At 39.7% G+C, this 18,799-nt stretch overlaps 1 protein-coding gene across 1 annotated transcript; it reads right to left on the bottom strand.

Moving 5' to 3' along the window:
- Positions 1-14,364, bottom strand: PPID (peptidylprolyl isomerase D). The gene is made up of 10 exons (XM_030271445.3): positions 14,193-14,364; positions 12,411-12,551; positions 11,855-11,961; positions 8,324-8,512; positions 7,451-7,573; positions 5,845-5,951; positions 3,182-3,323; positions 882-968; positions 763-805; positions 1-230 (listed from the first exon to the last, which is right to left on the bottom strand). The coding sequence occupies exons 1-10, from the start codon at positions 14,275-14,277 to the stop codon at positions 142-144; spliced, it is 1,113 nt and encodes a 370-aa protein (XP_030127305.1). The 5' UTR covers positions 14,278-14,364; the 3' UTR covers positions 1-141.
- Between the last annotated feature and the right edge of the window lie 4,435 nt (positions 14,365-18,799).

Below are 18,799 nucleotides of genomic sequence, written 5' to 3'. Positions count from 1 at the left end.
TCACCTTTGAACAGTTTATCTTTATTATTAGATTTTGTGTTGTAAACACTGAAAACTGCAGCAGAGAGCAAATGAAAGAAGCAGCTCCATTTATCCTTTTGCGTAAATTAGTGCATAGATTTAAATGTTTAGGGAAAAAAATCAAGCAAACATTTTAGCATAAGCTGCTTTCTCTTTCTCCTTTTGGGCTTTTATCTTCTGCTTGATTTTGAGTGTTTCCGTCTGGATAGCTGCTCAGAAAGAAAATGACAGAGTTACAGTAACCTCTTTACATTAGGTCTCCTCACAGGTTAACACCAGCTCACTGCTGGAACTTACCTATGTTATTTCATAAAACTGCATTTAATCTTTGATCAGGTCAGATACTAGCAGCAAAAACCTTGTCCCTTGCTTTGTCTCAACTGGTACGGTAATGTCATAGAGGAGCATGTAGCAAGCATGGCGTTGGTGCCAACACAGAACTTTAGGAGATAAAAATCTCACCCAATTAGAGCAGGAAATTAAGCTAGTAAGAGCCCTGTGAGATACAGATATAGTTCAAGAGGAATGCTGCTGACCTACATAAGCAGGTTTTCCAGTGCAACAGAAGCATCACTGCTGTATAAAATCAGGTTTTCCACCTCAGTGGGTTCTGTGCTCAGAACATCAGTGTTTCAGAAGCTAGCATTTTAGGCATCACACTGGTATGAATTCCAACTGAATACTACCCTGGAGACCTTGTTAAATTCTTAAGGGAATTTTAAAAGAAACAGCTTATTTTACCTTTGTCTTCAGGGGCTATTTCATGAGCCTTTTTAAGATCAGCCTTAAATAAAAGAAAAATAGAAATTAATGATCTGACAGATTTTTAAATTTAAAAAGAAAGAAGAAGTGATCATTACCAGTGCTTGATCAAGATCTTTTATTCCCTGCCATCCTTGAGCCCGTCTGTAGAGAGCTTTAGTATTTGCTGGATCTATTTTAAGAGCCTGTAAATTTAATAAAATTGTCACATTAACATTTCTTATACTTCACAGCCTCCCATCTCCACAAATGGCACAATTCACACCAGCAGACAATCTTCACAGTTGGTTTGAGGGTAAGCTGTCAAAACAATAACTGTGTAAAAAGGAATGCTATAATGAATAGCAAGTAATCAGCTTCAGTACTGCTGCAGCAAAAGTGGTCTTTTGTGAAGGATGAGTGCACATGAGGCCCAAATGGAACAGCTGTTGTGTGTGTTTATAGAGATAACTGTCAAGGCTGAGGAGTTGCTGCAGTTCAAATTATCCTAACCTTGAGTCTCACAGGGCAACTCTATTGCAGCTCCTTCCTTCGCACCAAAACCTCTTCAAATGGCATCATAAAAAAACCACAGAGATTTCCTGTAAAGATTTTTTCACTGTGGGCTAGAAAAATACATGCAAGCAATGTATCTCATCATGCTTCAGGAACTTTGCCAAGTTCCAGTCATTATGCCTTTTTTGAGCTGAATGTTTTCAATAATGTGTACATGCCAGCTCTAATATGACAATATCAAAATAGGAACTATAGTGGTTGGGAAAAGAGATTGTTCCACTATTTGATTACTTTGATTATTTTTTCAGAATATGTCAGATAATTTAGTCATCTAGCTGTTACATTGCCTCTAAAGATCCGCATTTTTATTGCAGTTAGTTCCATAGTGGTGTGTGTTATTCTTTTAAAGAATGCTGTTTCTCATTGTTTAAAGAAAATGTCTTCACAGCAATGTGTTGCTTTATTAATTTAATTTATTAACTTTAAATCATTAACAGATAACACATTGATTTTTTTCAAATCACTTGGGTATTGGCTATTAATGCAAAGGAAGTATTACTGTGGGTGCTCCTATTGATCCACCTGTTCTAAAGCCTTCAGCCTCTTCTGTGCTAAGAATTAGTTGTCTGGATTGTATACACAGAGGTAGCATTCTCTGGTTTTACCTTGACCATTGTTCTTACAGCTATTTCAATGCAAGGTTTCTTTGAACAGGTTCAGCTGTTCATAATTCATTATTTACACCAAACAATGCATGTATTCCAGATTGTTAATTTAAATTGCTTTTGGCCTTGTGAAATCATAAAATTGAAAGTGTAACAATTACCTAGAACTTTATTAGCTAATTTTAGGAAACTGGTGTTGTGAATAAAGCACTGACACTGTTATGAGACATAAGATAACTTAGAGAAGTCTATTATAGCTATGGAGTTGCCTTCATCTAATAATTGTTTACTCTTAAAAAAAGGAAGTGTGATTTTCTTCCCACAATGGCAAGTATTATTAGTTACAGTAATTTCTACCTGTAATACATTTGTTTCATTTTTTACCATTTTCTAGGTAACAGATACCACATTACACAATATTTTACCTATTTTCTTCTTTCCTCATTTCTTATTTGTCCATTCTAAATATAGGTTTATGAAGGTTTTCCACCATCAGCAAGCTAGAAAGCAAGCCAGCTTTCTAATGACCTCATACACAGATTAGCTGAGACTCTTTTCAGCACAAAGCTGGAGATGATGCTCAGGATCCTCTGCTAACAGATAAGAGCATTCTTTCCCCTGTTTCCTTCATATTATTGGAGTATTACTGAATTATTTACAGTTTCCTCAAATTTACTAAATTTTCACTATGCCCATGTCATGGTTCCTTTTTTTTTCTTTAATTCTACTGGTTTTCCTTTTTTCTAGATTTAGCATTGCCATGTTTCTTTCTTCCTATTCATTTTATTTCACCACTAAGCCAACTGAAAGGTTATTTAGTTAGAAAGTCCCTGCCATGAATAAAATACAAGGCCATCAAATCTAGAGGCAAATACAGCATTTTGTTCGTACTCGTCTTCCAGACAAAAGTATTCCTCTTTCACTGAACACTTTAACTCTTTAACACTGAACAGTTTAACTCTTTGTAATGTAAGCAGTAGCTGTGCAAACCAAACTGACAATAATGTGTGTTTTTCCTGCCAGTAAGCAACAGCCCTCTTTTTTTTGTTTCTAATGATTCATTTCAATTTCAAAATCTTTTTAAAAAGCCACATATTGGAAAGTTAGTACTAACTTCACCATGAGCTTCTAGTTGTTTACTTTCAAATCTTCAGCTTGTCAGAAGACTTTTATAAAGCTTTGTAGTCTTGTGTCTATATGGGCCAATTCTTGACCAAAATACTGAACATTACATTTACCTCTGAACAGCTCTCAATGGCTCCCTGCCAATCTGACAGTTTTAGTTTGCAAGCACCGATGTTTAGAACACAGGTCAAAGCAACAGTCTTTAACTTGGGTTTGTCTGCCTCCTCTGCCACTGCTTCAGAAGCTTCTACATACCTGCAGAAAAACATTCACGCACAACATGGATTAGTGTTCCAACTTCCATTTTGTCCTGCCCTTAGCTATCTCTCCACAGATTATCTGTGAACCGGCCTATCCACACTACTTCTAAAGCAGCTTCAATTCAACTATTACAAATCTTTATTAAACTAAATACATAAAACTCACCCCAATAAAAACCAACTCACTAAGGAATGTTTTTCTGTAACTCCACTGTACTAGTACATTCTTTTTCTTAGACAAAAGCATTATTCTACTGCAGGAAAACATCAGAATTAATCTCAGTTTATTCTCAAAAAACATGCTGCTCATCAGTGCCAAAACATCAACACCACTACTGCACCTTCCACATTCACAAGAAGCTTCATCTCTTCTTGAATTCCCTCAATAATCTTTTCATTAGCTTAGCCATTTGTGGCTAAAATCTGAAGCTAACTTTACTTTGCAAAGAAGTGTGGTTTAGGAGCAGTAGTGACACCACCTTCTTCCCGCAGTTCTCCTTTGTGACTTTTCCTGAACATCAAACTGACACTGGTTCAGGACAGAGCCACAGCAGTTACGACATCTGTTTTGAAAGCACATTTCTTAATTTGCAATGCACTAATGCTGTCTGGTTTTTATTTCCAGAGGCAAAGGTCTGCTGTGGATACAAAACTTTTAACTCCTTAACTGTCTATTAGATAGAACCTCTGTCGTGCTTGCATACATTCATATTTTAAGCATGGTATGAATTAATGTAGGCTTTGTATATCAGTGCCTATGGAAGTACACTTTTTGCATGCCCTGTCTTTTTTGTTGTTAATGTACAACCTTTGAATCACAAAAATTAGCAATACTTAAAAAGTAAATTAGATGTTTTGTGCTTGTAAATTATATGTAGTCCCAGTGCTTGTTCCACTTGCTAAGCATCATGCAAAAGATGAGAACAAGAAAGAGCAAACAGTAAAAAGGTAAGGATAGTTATAACACAAATCTGTATTATGTTCAAATCAAATGGAACACATGTATAATATTTCTAAATCACATCAAAACATGAAAGACTGCAACCATTCAGGAAATAAGATTAGAGCTTCCAAGTCAAAGTAAGTGAAGTAAGTATCAAGGGAGATAACAGGAAGTAATACATTTTTTTCCAAAAAAAAGGTGTCAATTCCAACATATAAAATGTATTTTTTAAAGGCTAAGAAGCAATAAAACAAGGAAAAGAGCAGAAGATTATAAGGGTTATTGTAGGTGAAAAGAAAAATCAGCATTTTCAGATGGTGTGCCAGGTAAATTGTACCTAAGCCATGGGATACCCTGGTAAGAGCTATTCTTTCCCTATCCATTCTAGTGAAGTGCCAGCTAAAGGTCACCATCCTCATAAAGTATTAGATTCTAAGATACAATAACAGGGCATGTCCATAAAAGTATGGCCTCTAAGGAAAAACTGGAAAGATCAGATTCAGTTAGTCTAGAAAAATTACCAGGCTTTCCGCCTACAAGGACAAATAAGCACCAAAGCAGTTCAGACAGGAAGAGCCTTCACTGGTTGTGCTTAAAAGTGAGCAAGACACTTAATTGGAAGGGATAGTGTAATTATATCTGGCATTTACCTAAGAATGGGGAGAGAAAATGGACAGATACAACACAAAGATCCTTAAAGATCCATTCCAGCCTTTTTTATGTATGATTTCCAAGAAGTTGCATAGAAATCCTTTTTACTTTGGGGTTTCTGTTTTTATGATGGGCTTTTTGAGGGCAGGTCGAGACACTGAATCTTGGGTAAATATCTGCAATTAAAGGATTCATTTTCTGGTTCAGAAAGATGACATTTATTTTAAACCCAGTCTGCTAAAACCTCAGCTGAAGCATTAAATATGCCTGACTTTTTTTTCTTTCATTATTGTCACTGTTGCTTAACCAGGGATCATTAAGAAGGCTGGAATAAAGGTCAGTAAGTGTAACTTTATTTTTAGGAGATGTTCATATACTTAAAGCAAAAAGCATGAAAATATTAAAGGAGCACAATGGAAACAAAAGCAGAAAGACTATAGTTTTGAAAGCAATTTTGAATTATACATGAAGTCAGGATCATGGTATGGACCCTCAGAAAAAATATAGTAATGAATGAATAAGGGCCGCATTTGTGTTTTGAACTTATCAATTTCCTAAACCTACTGCTTTTTATAAATCACAGAGGAAGTTTCTCCTTCCTTGCTGTCCATTAACTACCCTGGATACTACCATGCTTTTCTTCCCAGGTATGTACCAGCACAGTGAGAGTATATAAACAGAGTATTTAGTCAGTTCTAAACAATACTTCCTGCCTTACCTAGCAATACCTCTTACCTAGCCATGAGTAGCAAAGACCTACTTGATTACGTAGCTAAAAATCAACCAGATGTTTTCAAGATTCAGAAGGCTCTTTGTTTAAAAAAGAGAAGAGCACTGCACCAGGCACCTTTTAAATGCACAAATCATTACTTAATAACAGTTGGGTTTCAGGAACTACCTGATTGAGTGATGAGAGCCTTACCGTAAACTTTTACTATACTTTTTAGCTGCCATTGCCCAATTTTGCGATTTGAAGAAAGTATTTCCTATATTCTTTGTGTCTTCTGCTATGACCACAATCTTGTCAACCTAATAAAATAGATGGGAAATATAAAGTATGAATGTATTTACAAAAGAAGTTGTGAATTAACTAATGTTTAACAGTACGATCCCAGCCCATCCTCTTCCAAGGTTTATAAAATCTCAGAATAGAAATACTCCAATTTTAGACAAAATACTACCTTCAAACTACTTCTGTAATATTCTCTACTTTATGTAACACAACGATCTGAAAGATGAAATTCCTAGTGGCTTTTCTACAGTATAAATAGTGAGAAAATACTAGAGAAGACATAGTAGTCCAACTCTTTTCCCTAAATGTTGCTACCCACACAGAGCTATATATAAAGGTGTTGACCATTATTCAAAGAAAAGAAGATATGTTAACAAGCCAAGTATTCAACCAAGACTGTCTTACTCCTGATGAAATGTTTTCTTCTGCTTCTCAAAACAGTATCAGTCACGTGAACTCTACACACACTCAAAGTGGAAGTCGTATCAACACAATTCTCCTTCTCTCGGAACACTTAAAAGTATCAATGGAAGGAGAAAAGAACAACTACCTGTCTTTATCAAGTTCATAATTTCTAGTTCCAGAATTGTATACACTTTGAGTTACTTCTCCAGTGGCAATAAATAGTTAATAATTACGCTGTCTACCCTACTAGAATAACCTTGGCAAAAACTGATCAGTGTGAGACCAATGTCACCATGGTTTCTGTAGCTGGTTTATATGAACAAGTTTTAAGTTAAAGGGCACAGGCACCTGCCAACTTTGATTCTGTACCACATCAAATGCTATCCAAAAACATTTTCATAAGTTCTCAACAGCCAAGGAGTTTGTTTTCTAGCTCAAATGGATTTTTACTATTGTAATCCTCTATTTGGAGTCTACTCATGCAGCCCCCTCTTCTTTCCTGTCTCACAAATCACTGTTTGACTTACAGTTTGTCTAGTTCACTTTCATGAGAAACTAAAAAAACTGCAGAAGAGCTGCTTTCACCAGTCTGCTCCCTAACTCCAGATCTTCTGCAGATTTAAACAATCTTAGAAGTAAACAACTACTGGGAACTAAGAACAATTAGCTCTGATGTAGTAAAAAACTTTTTAAAAGGCTGATCCTTTATTCTAATAAGTGGGGCAGAGTCTATTAAAGGGTGAGTATTTAAAAAAGTGTGTAAGTAACAACATTAAGTTAGTCATCTGCAGGATGGCATTCTAGTAACTGCAACCTGACATTACAGCACAAACAAAAATTTAAAAAAATCAAGAATAGAAAGTAAGTGTGACAATTTTAAGTGAGGTTTTAGTTACTGGGGGAAAAAATGGGCTGAAATCAGCAGTGGAAAAAAGAGATAACAATCCCTTCCCACACAGCCTTCTCTTTCTTAAAATGGAATGTCACCATTTAATCAGGACCTTGATCCATTCTTAAGAAAAAAAGCGTAACGATCATCACAGACACCACATAACTCAGATCACCTACAAGTCTTGCAACCTGTAAAATACCCAAGAAGAAAAATACTTACATCTTTCAAGTCTATATCTGAATCTTCAGGAAAATCTGGATGAGTATCTCCAGATCCATCCTGGGGAGTAATTCCCCAGTCATCTCCTTCTTTTAGCTCTCCACATTCAGCGATGACACACAACTAAAAAAAGTGTAAATAGTAATATTGCTTATTAAGACAATTTTTAAAAAAGCAGTAACTTCCAAGTGCTCTTTGAAATTTTTGAAATACCATAAAAAGGCTTTTTCATCTGTTGTTTGGGTGCATTTATTTCAAAAACCCATCACATCATTAGCCTATCCTCATCAAAAGGCTTTTACCACACAAAGTGTTGTGTTCAGAGGATCAGCATTCCAAAAACACCATACCCACGCTTCACGGGGAGGCTGGAAGAGGAACTGGCAGCAAGCTGAAGTGCAGCAGAAAACAAGACATGGAAGTTCTACTATGTTAGAGAAGATGGTTTTTTCTTCAACTGCCAAGTCTTTTAAAGTTAGAGGTATTAATTCATCAAACACCCACAAACTGCTATGACCTACACAACAACTGCTTTTTCAGAAACATGACTTCTGACATAAAAATTATAAGAATTACGTATCGTTTAGGTGGGATTGTGAATTCCACCTTTTAATTTCATCGCCCATCCTACACTTCTGGCAAAGGCTTCCACCCTCACAGCTGTGTTGAACAATAAATGGTTTGTGCAAGGGGAATGTACAGTGCAAGAACAAAAGCCTCTTAACAAGGACAGTAAAATGGAAATTATCAGTTAGTAAAAATAACTAACATTTAATAGTTCTAAATAGTACACCAAGAATTTAGAAGAAAATTATTATACATCATAAAATGAAATAATAAACATCATCTCTCGGTGCTTTGCATTTTACTTACTTTGGCAGGATTTTCTCCTTTTACTTCAACATTTTCTAGTATTTTAACTACACCCATTCCTTTGATCACTTGGCCAAACACCACGTGTTTCCCATCCAGGTGAGGAGTAGGCACCGTTGTAATGAAGAACTGAGAGCCATTAGTACCAGGTCCTGCATTTGCCATGCTCAGCAGACCTGGTTTATCATGCTGCATTGAGGGAGAAAAAAAATCACCATCAACATCTAAAACATGTTATAAAACCATATGTAAGATTCCATAAGGCTGATCATAAACATAGCCAGGACAGCCATAACAACTTAGTAAACAAGTTACATACAGGTGGCCAACTAATTTTACCTGCCATGACTGCAGAGGGCAAATGCTCAGCTCTGGGTCTTTACCTGCCCCCTACCAAGCTAGCAAGCACAGCCACATGTGACTTAATGCTGTAACACCTGTCTGCTGCTTCTACACTCCAACCCCTACACAGCTGATGAGTTTAGGCAGATCAGCTGAGAAAGGAGTGAAGGTCCTCACTGAATTATTTAAGACCACTGGCCTTAAGAAATGAGGCTAAACACCACTGAAACCAACTTTAATGTTGCGCTGCTAAGATGGGTATGTAATGTGAATTTTATAAGGGCTACTCACACAAAGCATGGTATAAAACTGTTGAGTTTAGAGGACTGTAGTCTAAAATTCATTGGTTGGTGATTTTGTTTGGGCATTTTTTTTATCTCCTTCATTTTCCTAGAAACAGTTTTTAGTCTGTTGGGATTTTTAACTATCTAATTATTTTGCCACTTAAGCCACTAGGCCTCAAATTAAAAGAAAATTGTTGAACAGCCCAATGTAAGAAGATACTGTTTATCTTGTTTTCTTGCACTTTTTCCTTTATTGAACTAAAGAGTTTTCTTGTCCCATCACGGAGATTATTCTGCACTGCAAAAATGTATTTTTCTTACATGTTGTGAATGTCTTGTTTAACTGGCACAACCCAGCCATGAAGATACTATTCTCTCCAAGTTAGTCTGGTTATTAAGTGCAAGGAACACCATTTAATGTAAGTGAGGATGTTATACCTAGACACTGGTACACATCTAAAGCATTCATGCTGTGGTACTGGTAAGAAAATTGATACTGTGGGAAGGAGAGGAGGGGCAAGAAATTATGATAGCACAGAGGACACAGAAACAATTTCAGAGCTCAATGTGAGGTTGATTAGTTTGAGGTAAGAGTCTGAGCCTGGTGTATTTAAGTATCTGTTTTTTCCCTACATTCTCTATCAGTTTAAAGAACCTGTTGTTTTGAAAACTGTTTTCCCACAGTGTTTGGATTTGCACAGTGGTAGGGAGACCTCCTTGCCTGAACTGTTCATCTGGTCATAAGGCACAGTAAGTCTGAATCTTTTCAGTCAGGATTTGGCTTAGGAACTCTGGGAAAAGGTTCCACAGTTGAGAGCCACAATCACATCCAGCCAACAGAAAGCCACTGGAATCTTGGCTTTGTTCTAACCTTGAAACTTGCCCTAGGAGTCACAGAGATGGTAAATGACAGAGGAGCCTGTGTTCCAGAGCAAGAGAAGGCAGTTAGTAGGATTGCAGCCTCCAAAATAAGTATCTGACATTTTGCATTGTAGGTGCTGGCAAACAAGTTAAACAGAAAGGTTACCCCATAACAAATTTTTGCAAATACCATTTGAGGCTGGTCACCGCTTCACTGCCTAAGACCTATATATCTTAGCTTTTCTGCCTCCTCTCTCCCCAGTTACAGCTAACGCTAGACACCAATGGTTTGTAAACAAAACAAGTAATAGTAAGTTCTGGTGTCGCCCAATACCTGCAGGTTTACCTTTTGTCTGTAAAGATGTGGGGGGTCAAGTTGGAAATTATATAGAGCAGTCTAGTGTCTACAGTCTCCCGACTAAGACACAACCCCATTTCTTCTGGGACCAAGTATCAATTTTAGTCACAAATTATAAGAGCCTCTATAAAGAAAACTGTTGTAACTCATGAATTTTCTTGCTGTGTTTTGAAAAACACTGCAGACAGATGGGGTGTCTTTCCCATTACGGTTTTTGCTGTCATTTTGTAAGCTTACAAAGCAAGCAAAAAAAATCTGGACAAAATCAGATTCTCTGACAGATCCAAGCCTTGCAAAACTATGCCACAGTAACAGTGCTGGGGGTTTTGTAAGCTGGGTGTTCCACAACAGCAGAGCCATTACCTGGAGAAGTGGCATCAAGAAAAGTCTAGTGGGATTGATCTGAGATGATAAGACAACTAGTGACAGAAGTTTTGCAGTTTACTGCAATTTGCAACAGTCCATGGAACCAGCACAAGAACAAACAGTTCCAGAGTTCTCAAATATCAACAAAAACACTTCTTTGTTTTCTGAGACAGTGGGCGAGAACACTGCAGGGCTGCTAGATTAAGTGCAAGAGCCAGTGAATTTCTACATAAGAGACATTTAAGATCCCAGTAAAAATCCTAACATACTTGGCAAATAGATAACAGGAATCAAGCTCTCAGACTCTGTACAGGATCCAAATGGGTTCTTCAACAAATCTCTGGCACTTTGACAGCATTTGTTAGAATGCTGAGAATGTTAGAGAATGCTAGCTGAGAAGTCAGAGAAGTACAGAAATGGGAATCATTTGCATCATGTTCATAATTACCTCCAGATCTCAAAGAACCACCAAAAATGTAATGACACAAAGTCATTACAAAGACTGTGACAGTACCAATGAACAGACACCGTTAGCAGCAGTGCTGTGGGTACCACCAGAGTGTCAGACTTCAGAAAACCAAGCGGAATTATCTTTATGATTAATGCTGGAGTCACATTTCCAGTTATTGCTCCCAACTTAAGTCCTTTCAGTCCTGTGAGGAGCAGCTGAGGGAGCTGAGGTTTTTAGCCTGGAGAAAAGAAGGTTCAAGGGTGACCTTACCATTCCCTATAACTACCTGAAAGCAAGGTGGGGGGGTCAGTCTGTTCTCCCAGGGAATCAGCAACAGGATAAGACGAAATGGCCTCAAGTTGCACAAGGGGAGATTAAGGTTGGACACTGTGAGGAATTTCTTGACAGAAGGGGATGGGCTGCCCAGGAAGTGGTGCAGTCATCATCCCTGGAGGTGTTCAAGACCTGACTGTATATGGCACTTAGTGCTACACTCTAGTTGACAAGGTGGAGTTTGGTCAAGGCTTGGACTCGCTGATGCTAGAAGTGTTTTCCAACCTAACAGACTCAGTGATTCTGTAAGCCTGATAGAGGATTTTGTTATCTGATTAGTTGAGGATTGCTGTATTTTCTTCTTCTAAAATACTGTTTGGGGGCAAGTACAACTGCAGACAGAGCTTCGCTTTAACCATGGGACAGTGATTTCTGTAAGTTTTTCAGTCAGTGCTGTTTCGAGTCCCTCATATGCTATGACATATAACATGATATGAAAATGGTTAGTGCCAATGCTGACAATTGTTATTACTGCAGCAGGAGTAACATCACTGAAATGTCACAACTGAACAGAATTAGCGTTTTCAGTAGAGTACCTGATAATGAAAGTTTTCGTCCTCAAATTTTTCACCATATATACTTTCTCCACCTGTGCCATTTTGGTTTGAGAAATCTCCACCTTGAACCATAAACTGCTTAATAACTGTAAAATAAAATAGGTATAAAATGTATCAGCAAGGCAGAAAAGCACAAGGAAAAAAAACCAAACAATTCTAAGATGAAAAGCAATCCTTGTCACCAGCAGCTAAATGGAACCAAAATCCATCTTTTATTTACCAAGTGTCACCTAAACACTCCTTTTCAGTTATGTGGATATCACTTAATATTTAGACATTTACCTGAAATTAATTTCCACCTTTTTACAACTCAGAGTAAACTAGTTTTGCAAAATTGCTAGTAAATTCATGATTTACTAATGTCAGTGCATGATAATAACATGTAGTCACTAGAAGGATCAAAAAGTAAAAAACTTTCCTTCAGTAAAGTTATTTCTTTAACAAGTACTTGAAATATTATTTAATATTATTTCAAATATTCATGGTAGACAACCTTCATTACCAATAAGAAAATGGAGGATTTCACAGAACTTACTTCTGTGGAAAGGACATCCTTTATAATGGAGAGGTTTTCCAGTGGTAGGCCCTGTTCCTTTTTCTCCTGTACATAACGCACGGAAATTCTCAGCAGTTTTAGGTACAACGTCAGCAAATAATTCAAAGACAATACGTCCAACTGAAATGACAGAGAATAAGACATTTTTAAATCTTGTCCATGGCATGGCAATGCATTGAGCATTATATGTCAAAAGAAATTAATGTTTCAAGCTTTATCATTATTTTATTTTGATTACTATTCAATTTCCATCTTGGGGTTGCTCCATGGTGATTGCTTGCAGAGTTACATTGGGTTTTTAGCAATGTTATTATCAACAGTGCATTCCTCTCTCAAGAATAATGTAGGGGGAATAAAGACAGATTCTGCCAAAAACCAATGAAAATGCCAAAGGCATTCTCTGCTAAAAAAGGGTGTGTGAGAAATCACACACACACATATATTAAAGCCAAGTAATTCATTTTAATATGAACACTTATATCAATTTTAGTATATATGTAGTTTGTTCAAACAAAAGTAGATACAAGACAAAAAGACTGTTTTGTGGACACTTTTAATCCATAGAAAAGCTTATGGTAAACACATCCCTTACTCCTCACTCTCTTAAACCTGAATTTTACTAAGACACAGTGATAATTAATATGCATATGAATAATGGCTATTTACAATTAGAGGCACCACAAGCAGTTGTTTAACAATTGATGTACATGTTTTAACTGAAGGAAATTAAACCTGAGTACTTAACAGATCCTTTAATAGCTGATAAATGGATTCTGTGCTGAATTGTCATTCCTTCACAAACTGGCTTCTCACAGAGCTATTTCTTACTCCTAGCAGCCTCCATCAGTTAACGCTCCTGTTTTCTCTTCAGCTTCACAGTCAATTAATTAGCATAACTTCACTCTACCGGTAGCTAAATGTAAATATATTGATTCTAATTAATACAGGAATGAAAACAAATTAGACAACTGAAAGTCAATAAAAGGCAAATCATCTCAGACCTTCTTCTTTTATTCTTCCGCGTAACAGAATGAATAAGTGAAAAGCAGTATCCTGACAAGATTTAGGCAGTCTTTATCCATGTAAACTTTTTAAACCTACGCCTTCAAGTAGTACTCCTGTCAGCTAACTTGCTGCTGTTTCCTTATTTCCATTTTGACCGTTTGCCCAGATTTTTCAATGACCTCTGGCGGCAGCGGCGCTGCCAAGAGAACCGGGGCTGCGGTTTCCCCGCGCTTTCCCCGCGCAGCCCCCCAGCGCGGGCCCGGCAGCCAGGCAAGGCGCGCCGAGCTGCGGCAGGGCCCGGGCCTGGGCTCGGGGGGCAGCTCCGAGCGGGGCCGCGCTCGGCAGGGCGCAGCACGTGGCGAGCGGCGCGGGAGCGGCCGCGGGCAGCGCCGGGAGCCGAGGCCGGGCCGCGCCGGCTGCCATGGGAACGCGCGGCACGGGCTCGGCGGCGGCCGACCCCGGCACCCCCCGGCCGGGCGCCTGTGCTGCCATGTTGCCTTTCTCGCCATGTTCGCTCTGGATAGGGAGGCCCGCTCGCGGCGGGGCCGCCCTCCTCCTCCTCCTCCCGCTGCCGGGGCTGTGCGCTCGCAGCCCGCAGGGCAGCGTCCGGCCCGGGTCCCCCCACAGCCTGAACGCTGCGGCCCGACCCGGCCCGCAGCCGCTCCCGCCGCTCCTGCAGCCGGGCCGGGCCCCGCGCGGCCGCACAGCGCCCCGGCCCGGGGGGCTCGCCCGGGTTCCTTCGCGCCCCCTCCCCACCTCGCTCGCCCCCGATGTCCACATCGAAGAAGGCGCGGGGGTTGCTGGCCTTGCTGGGCCGGGCGACAGGGGACCGGTGCGACATGCCGCAGCTGGCCGCTGGCGCGGTGGCTCCGCCCGCTCGGCCGCCCGCGATCCCGGCCGCCCGCGGGTCGGGGCCGCTCGGCGCTCCTCCCACCGGCGGGGGCGGGCGGCCGGGCCCCCGGGCCAGAGCCCGCAGGTGGCTGCAGGGCTGGGCCGGCCCTGCCTCTGAGCGGCCTTAAATGACTCGGAGATAATCCGCTGAAAAGAGCATTGCTTTCTCGGGGTTATACACACACACAAGGCTTGGAAATATGGGGAAGGAGAGAGATTTTAGGTTTTGCCTGGGTTTATACTTTATGAGGGAAATGGCAGGCTGTGTGAAAAGTGGTAATCCGTGGTAAAATGGGCAAATTATCAGAAGCGACTATTATCCCATAAAGGTGTAGAAATGCAGAATAACTCCAGCCTTCCTAAGGTCTGAAAACAAAATATGTTTCATCCCAAAGGATGAATATCGCATTAATTGCTCCAAGGTAAACAATCTCTTTCAGACATTTGTGTTGGCTAACGGATGTACCATCAATACATTTGGTTGAGGCTCCTCAAGGTGTAGGATTCCCAAGCAGGTGAATGGTTCAATATGGTCACATCCTCTACTCAATGGCATCATGGAGGCAAGGTACATGTGGCAAAAATAGAAGGGTCAGAAGAGTGCTGGGGTCTGACTCCTGCAAACTTACAATCCTTCTGGGAATGCTGCTGATTAAAATGAGCCTCTTTATTTCTTGGACTCCTCTAATCCATCCCAGAAACCTCTCATTCTTTGATTCATTGTGTTCTCCAAAGACTTTGTCCTGTAATTCATGTCTGTATGTTTGGACTTGAGCTTCATCAAGCTAGTTTTCATCTCTCTCTCAGTATGTTCACAATATTGGATGTGTCAGAGGGCAGTTGTAACTCCCTCAGTTGTAAGATTGAAAGAAAATATAAAGTAGCATTGATATTAATAACTGCAGTCCATATACTGCATTGTAATCATTCCCACACATCTGCACAGATGTTGGGTAGGAGCGGTGATAGGCACGGAGTGCTGTTACTCATTGCATCTGGGAACCCTTAGCAGAAGGAAAAGCCATCTGCTACCATCTGGGAACACTTAGTGTGAAATCAGTGGAACCACACTCAGGCATTTCTCTCTCTGAGCCAGGTCATGCAGCTGTGTCAGTGATTTCGCATGCTCCACGATGTCAGAGGCCACCAAAGCTTTGAGTCATCTGTAATTCACAAGGCATTTGGCCACGGTCACTGGCCGAGATTTTTTATCATTACACTTAGCACACGTGAGGCGGGGTGGTACAGGAGAAGTGGTCTCACAGCAGCAATGTGCAGCTGCCCCCCAGTTAGCCAGCCATATCCTGGACTACATTAAAAGCAGCAGGGTGAGGAGGGAGACCATTCTGCCCTTCTACTTGCCCTCAAGAGACCCCACCCGCAGTGCTGCAGCTCTGGGGTCCCCAGCACAGGACGGATGACAACCTGTTAGAGCAAGTCCAGAGGAAGGACACCAAGATCATGTAAGGGATGAAGAGATGATTACAGGACCTCTTCTATGGGGAATGGGTGAGAGAGCTGGGATTGTTCAGCCTGGAGAAGAGAAGCCTCTAGGGGAGAACTTAATGGAGCACTTTTAGTGTTTCAGGAAACCTATAAGAAAGACAGGGACAACCTTTTCAGTAGGGCCTGTTGTGTGTGATATGCCAGGGGATAATGGTTTTAAACAGAGGAAGGGTCAATTTAGTTTAGATAAAAGAAAGGTGTTACAATGAGGGTGATGAAACACTGGAACAGGTTGCCCCAAGAGGTGGCAGATGTATCATCCCTGGAAATGTGCAAGGCCAGGATGGGTAGGGGTCTGCACTACCTAGTCTAATTGAAGATGCCCTTGCTCATGGCAGGAGCATTGGACTAGAAGACCTTTAAAAGTCCCTCCCAACCTAAAATATTCTATGATCTCAGTGAGTCAGTTGCTAGCCAAGTGAGTAGAGTCTATAAGAGATTTCTGTAGCAGACAGCAGAGTAAAGTGTGTGTTGTTGGTGTGTGTCCCCCGCAAGAGCTGTTGGCAGCTTCCTCTCAGGAAGAAGCAGTGATTCATTCTTCCAGGAGTAGACTTCAGTCTGCTCAGTCCCTACAGGGTTTTTTTTTTTTTTTCACTGGTGAAGTTGGAATAGTCTAGATTCTAGATGAGTAATTCTTTTTACACTAGTTGCTTGGAAGTCCCTATATGTAAAGTCCTTTGGACGTACAAAGAAAGAGGCATCTCTGTGATAATTTGGAGATGGGAACTGAACAAGAGAGAAATCAAGTGATTTCCTCAGTGTCAGTAGGAGATTCTGGAAAATATGTGAGCTGAATTAATATCTCCCAAGCACTGCAGTAGCACAATTAGTTTTATAGTCATTGACAGATTGCAAAAAACAAGCATGATGTGACTTGTCAAGAATTTACTGAGTGATTTCATGTTCAAATTGATATATTAAATTATACACTGAATTTATATACGAATAACCTCTTACAAAGTTAGACTTCCATTATAAAGTCATTTAAAATCTCTTTTCAAGCAGTAAAATAATCCCTGTGGTCCTCTAATCCTTTGTGATCTTGTAATTTAAAAATATTTCCTATCACCAAAATACCTCTTATCTTTTGACATTTCCAATAGTTTAGGTAGTAAATGCCTGTAAAACAGTACATTGAAAATACTCACTATAACTGAACTGTCTGTTAATTTTTTAAGTCACATATTTATTTTTCCACTCATACAGGTTTGGCTACCCAGTAAAGTAGTTTGAGTATTATCAACAGATAAACATGTTGTGAGCCCTAAGCACCTGAAGCAAATGGCTTCAAGTACAAGTCTCCCTTTCTACCAAGTACATCACACTTGCTGGAGTATGACTCTCTAGCCTAATTAAACTCAAAGATCAGCCTGTTATAAAATCTTTGGTTTAGCCTCTTCTTCCTTCACTGACTAAATAAGCAATCACTGATAAATGCATAGAAATACATATGTAATTCTAGAACTGGTAGTCTGATGGAATACACAATAAGTGGATTTATTTCATAATTATTCTAGCCTGTCAATTTTCATTCACAAAGGAGTAAACTGCAAAAGAAAGATTATTTATACTTGCTGCAGATTGTGTTAAGATGGGCAAATGTGCATACATACCAACTAGGATTTTTTTCTTTTTGTTTTTCTTGCTTTTTTTGGCTTTTAAATCTCTATTTGACACTGTAAAGAACATAGAGGTTTGAATATGCTAATTCCACTGGAAAGTGAGTGCTTTGGCTCAGTGCAGGACTGCCTTATCTAAGGATATTAAAAGCCATTTTGCTTTGTACAGAAGTAATCATATTTGAGGTTTTCATTGGACTGAACCACAGCCTCAGAATATAGTGCAGTACTGATGGGATCCATCTGACAAGCAATTGAAACATATACCCCATCAGCTTTTCAGAACAGCTATCAAGAAGCTCACAACATGCAAACATTCTTGGAAAGGATGCTTTTACTGCTGGCTGTGAAATAGAGCAGCCACTCAGCCTTCCCAGTGCCCTGTGACACACAGGGTGCATCATGTGCTATTCCCATGTGACCTGGCACATCAAGCACAAGAGACATGCGAAACTGGAAAAATAAATCTGTTTTTTCACCATCAGGTTTATTGTTACCCACCTGCACCAAGTGTTTTTCTGCATAAAATTGCATAAAGAGGGCCCAGATTAAACTGGTACTGAGCAGTCACTAACTAGTGCAGATTCCTCTAAGCTTAGTTAAAATGCAATGTTAAACAATGAAAGAACTACATGTTCTTGTCTGAGGATGTTTTAAAAAGAAAATTTTCCACACAGAGATGACATGACAGAAACTGAAAATAAAGTCATGCATTTACTTGTCACCAACTTTCAGATATGCTGATCCCCGAAGAAATGGTTTAATATCCAAGCGAGAATAAGCAGACTTTTTTGCTATATATTTTAGGTCTGCTTAAAACATATTTTAGACACAAATACTCAGATTAGTGCTTAGGACCTCAAGATGTGAGGAGGCATGGTAAAAGGTGCCTGTAACTTCTTGATAACAGTAGAAGCCATGGCTTTCAAGGAAAGGCCCAAAGTATCAGCTAGCTGCTGGTCACTACTGCAGCATTGCAGGATATCAGTTTTGTTGCTAAATTTCTGTCCTCAGTTTTGATACAAATGTATGTCCTGATATTATTGCAATTTCATGTAAATGAATGTTTATCACAGTTACCACCAAAAGGTACTGAAATATCAATTATAATGACTGCAGTCTTTCTTGTGTAGACAATGGTTTTGGTCTGCATCTAATGTGGGTAAGATGGAGTTCCAAGTGAACTGCATCTGCATGGATTTAAAGACAAGAGTGCAGCCAGCAAATAGGAAGGCCCATGGTGGATTTCACCATTGAAAATCTGGGATATGAGGATTTCCAGCTAGGCTTTGGATGGAGTCCTGGGCAGGAAACTTTACAAATACAATTTACCAATGCTAAGAACAT

Source organism: Taeniopygia guttata, chromosome 4 (assembly GCF_048771995.1).
Source record: "Taeniopygia guttata chromosome 4, bTaeGut7.mat, whole genome shotgun sequence".
In the NCBI taxonomy this organism is placed as follows: domain Eukaryota; kingdom Metazoa; phylum Chordata; class Aves; order Passeriformes; family Estrildidae; genus Taeniopygia; species Taeniopygia guttata.
Note: the sequence above shows the minus strand (reverse complement) of the source record. Positions and strands in the feature narration are given on the sequence as shown.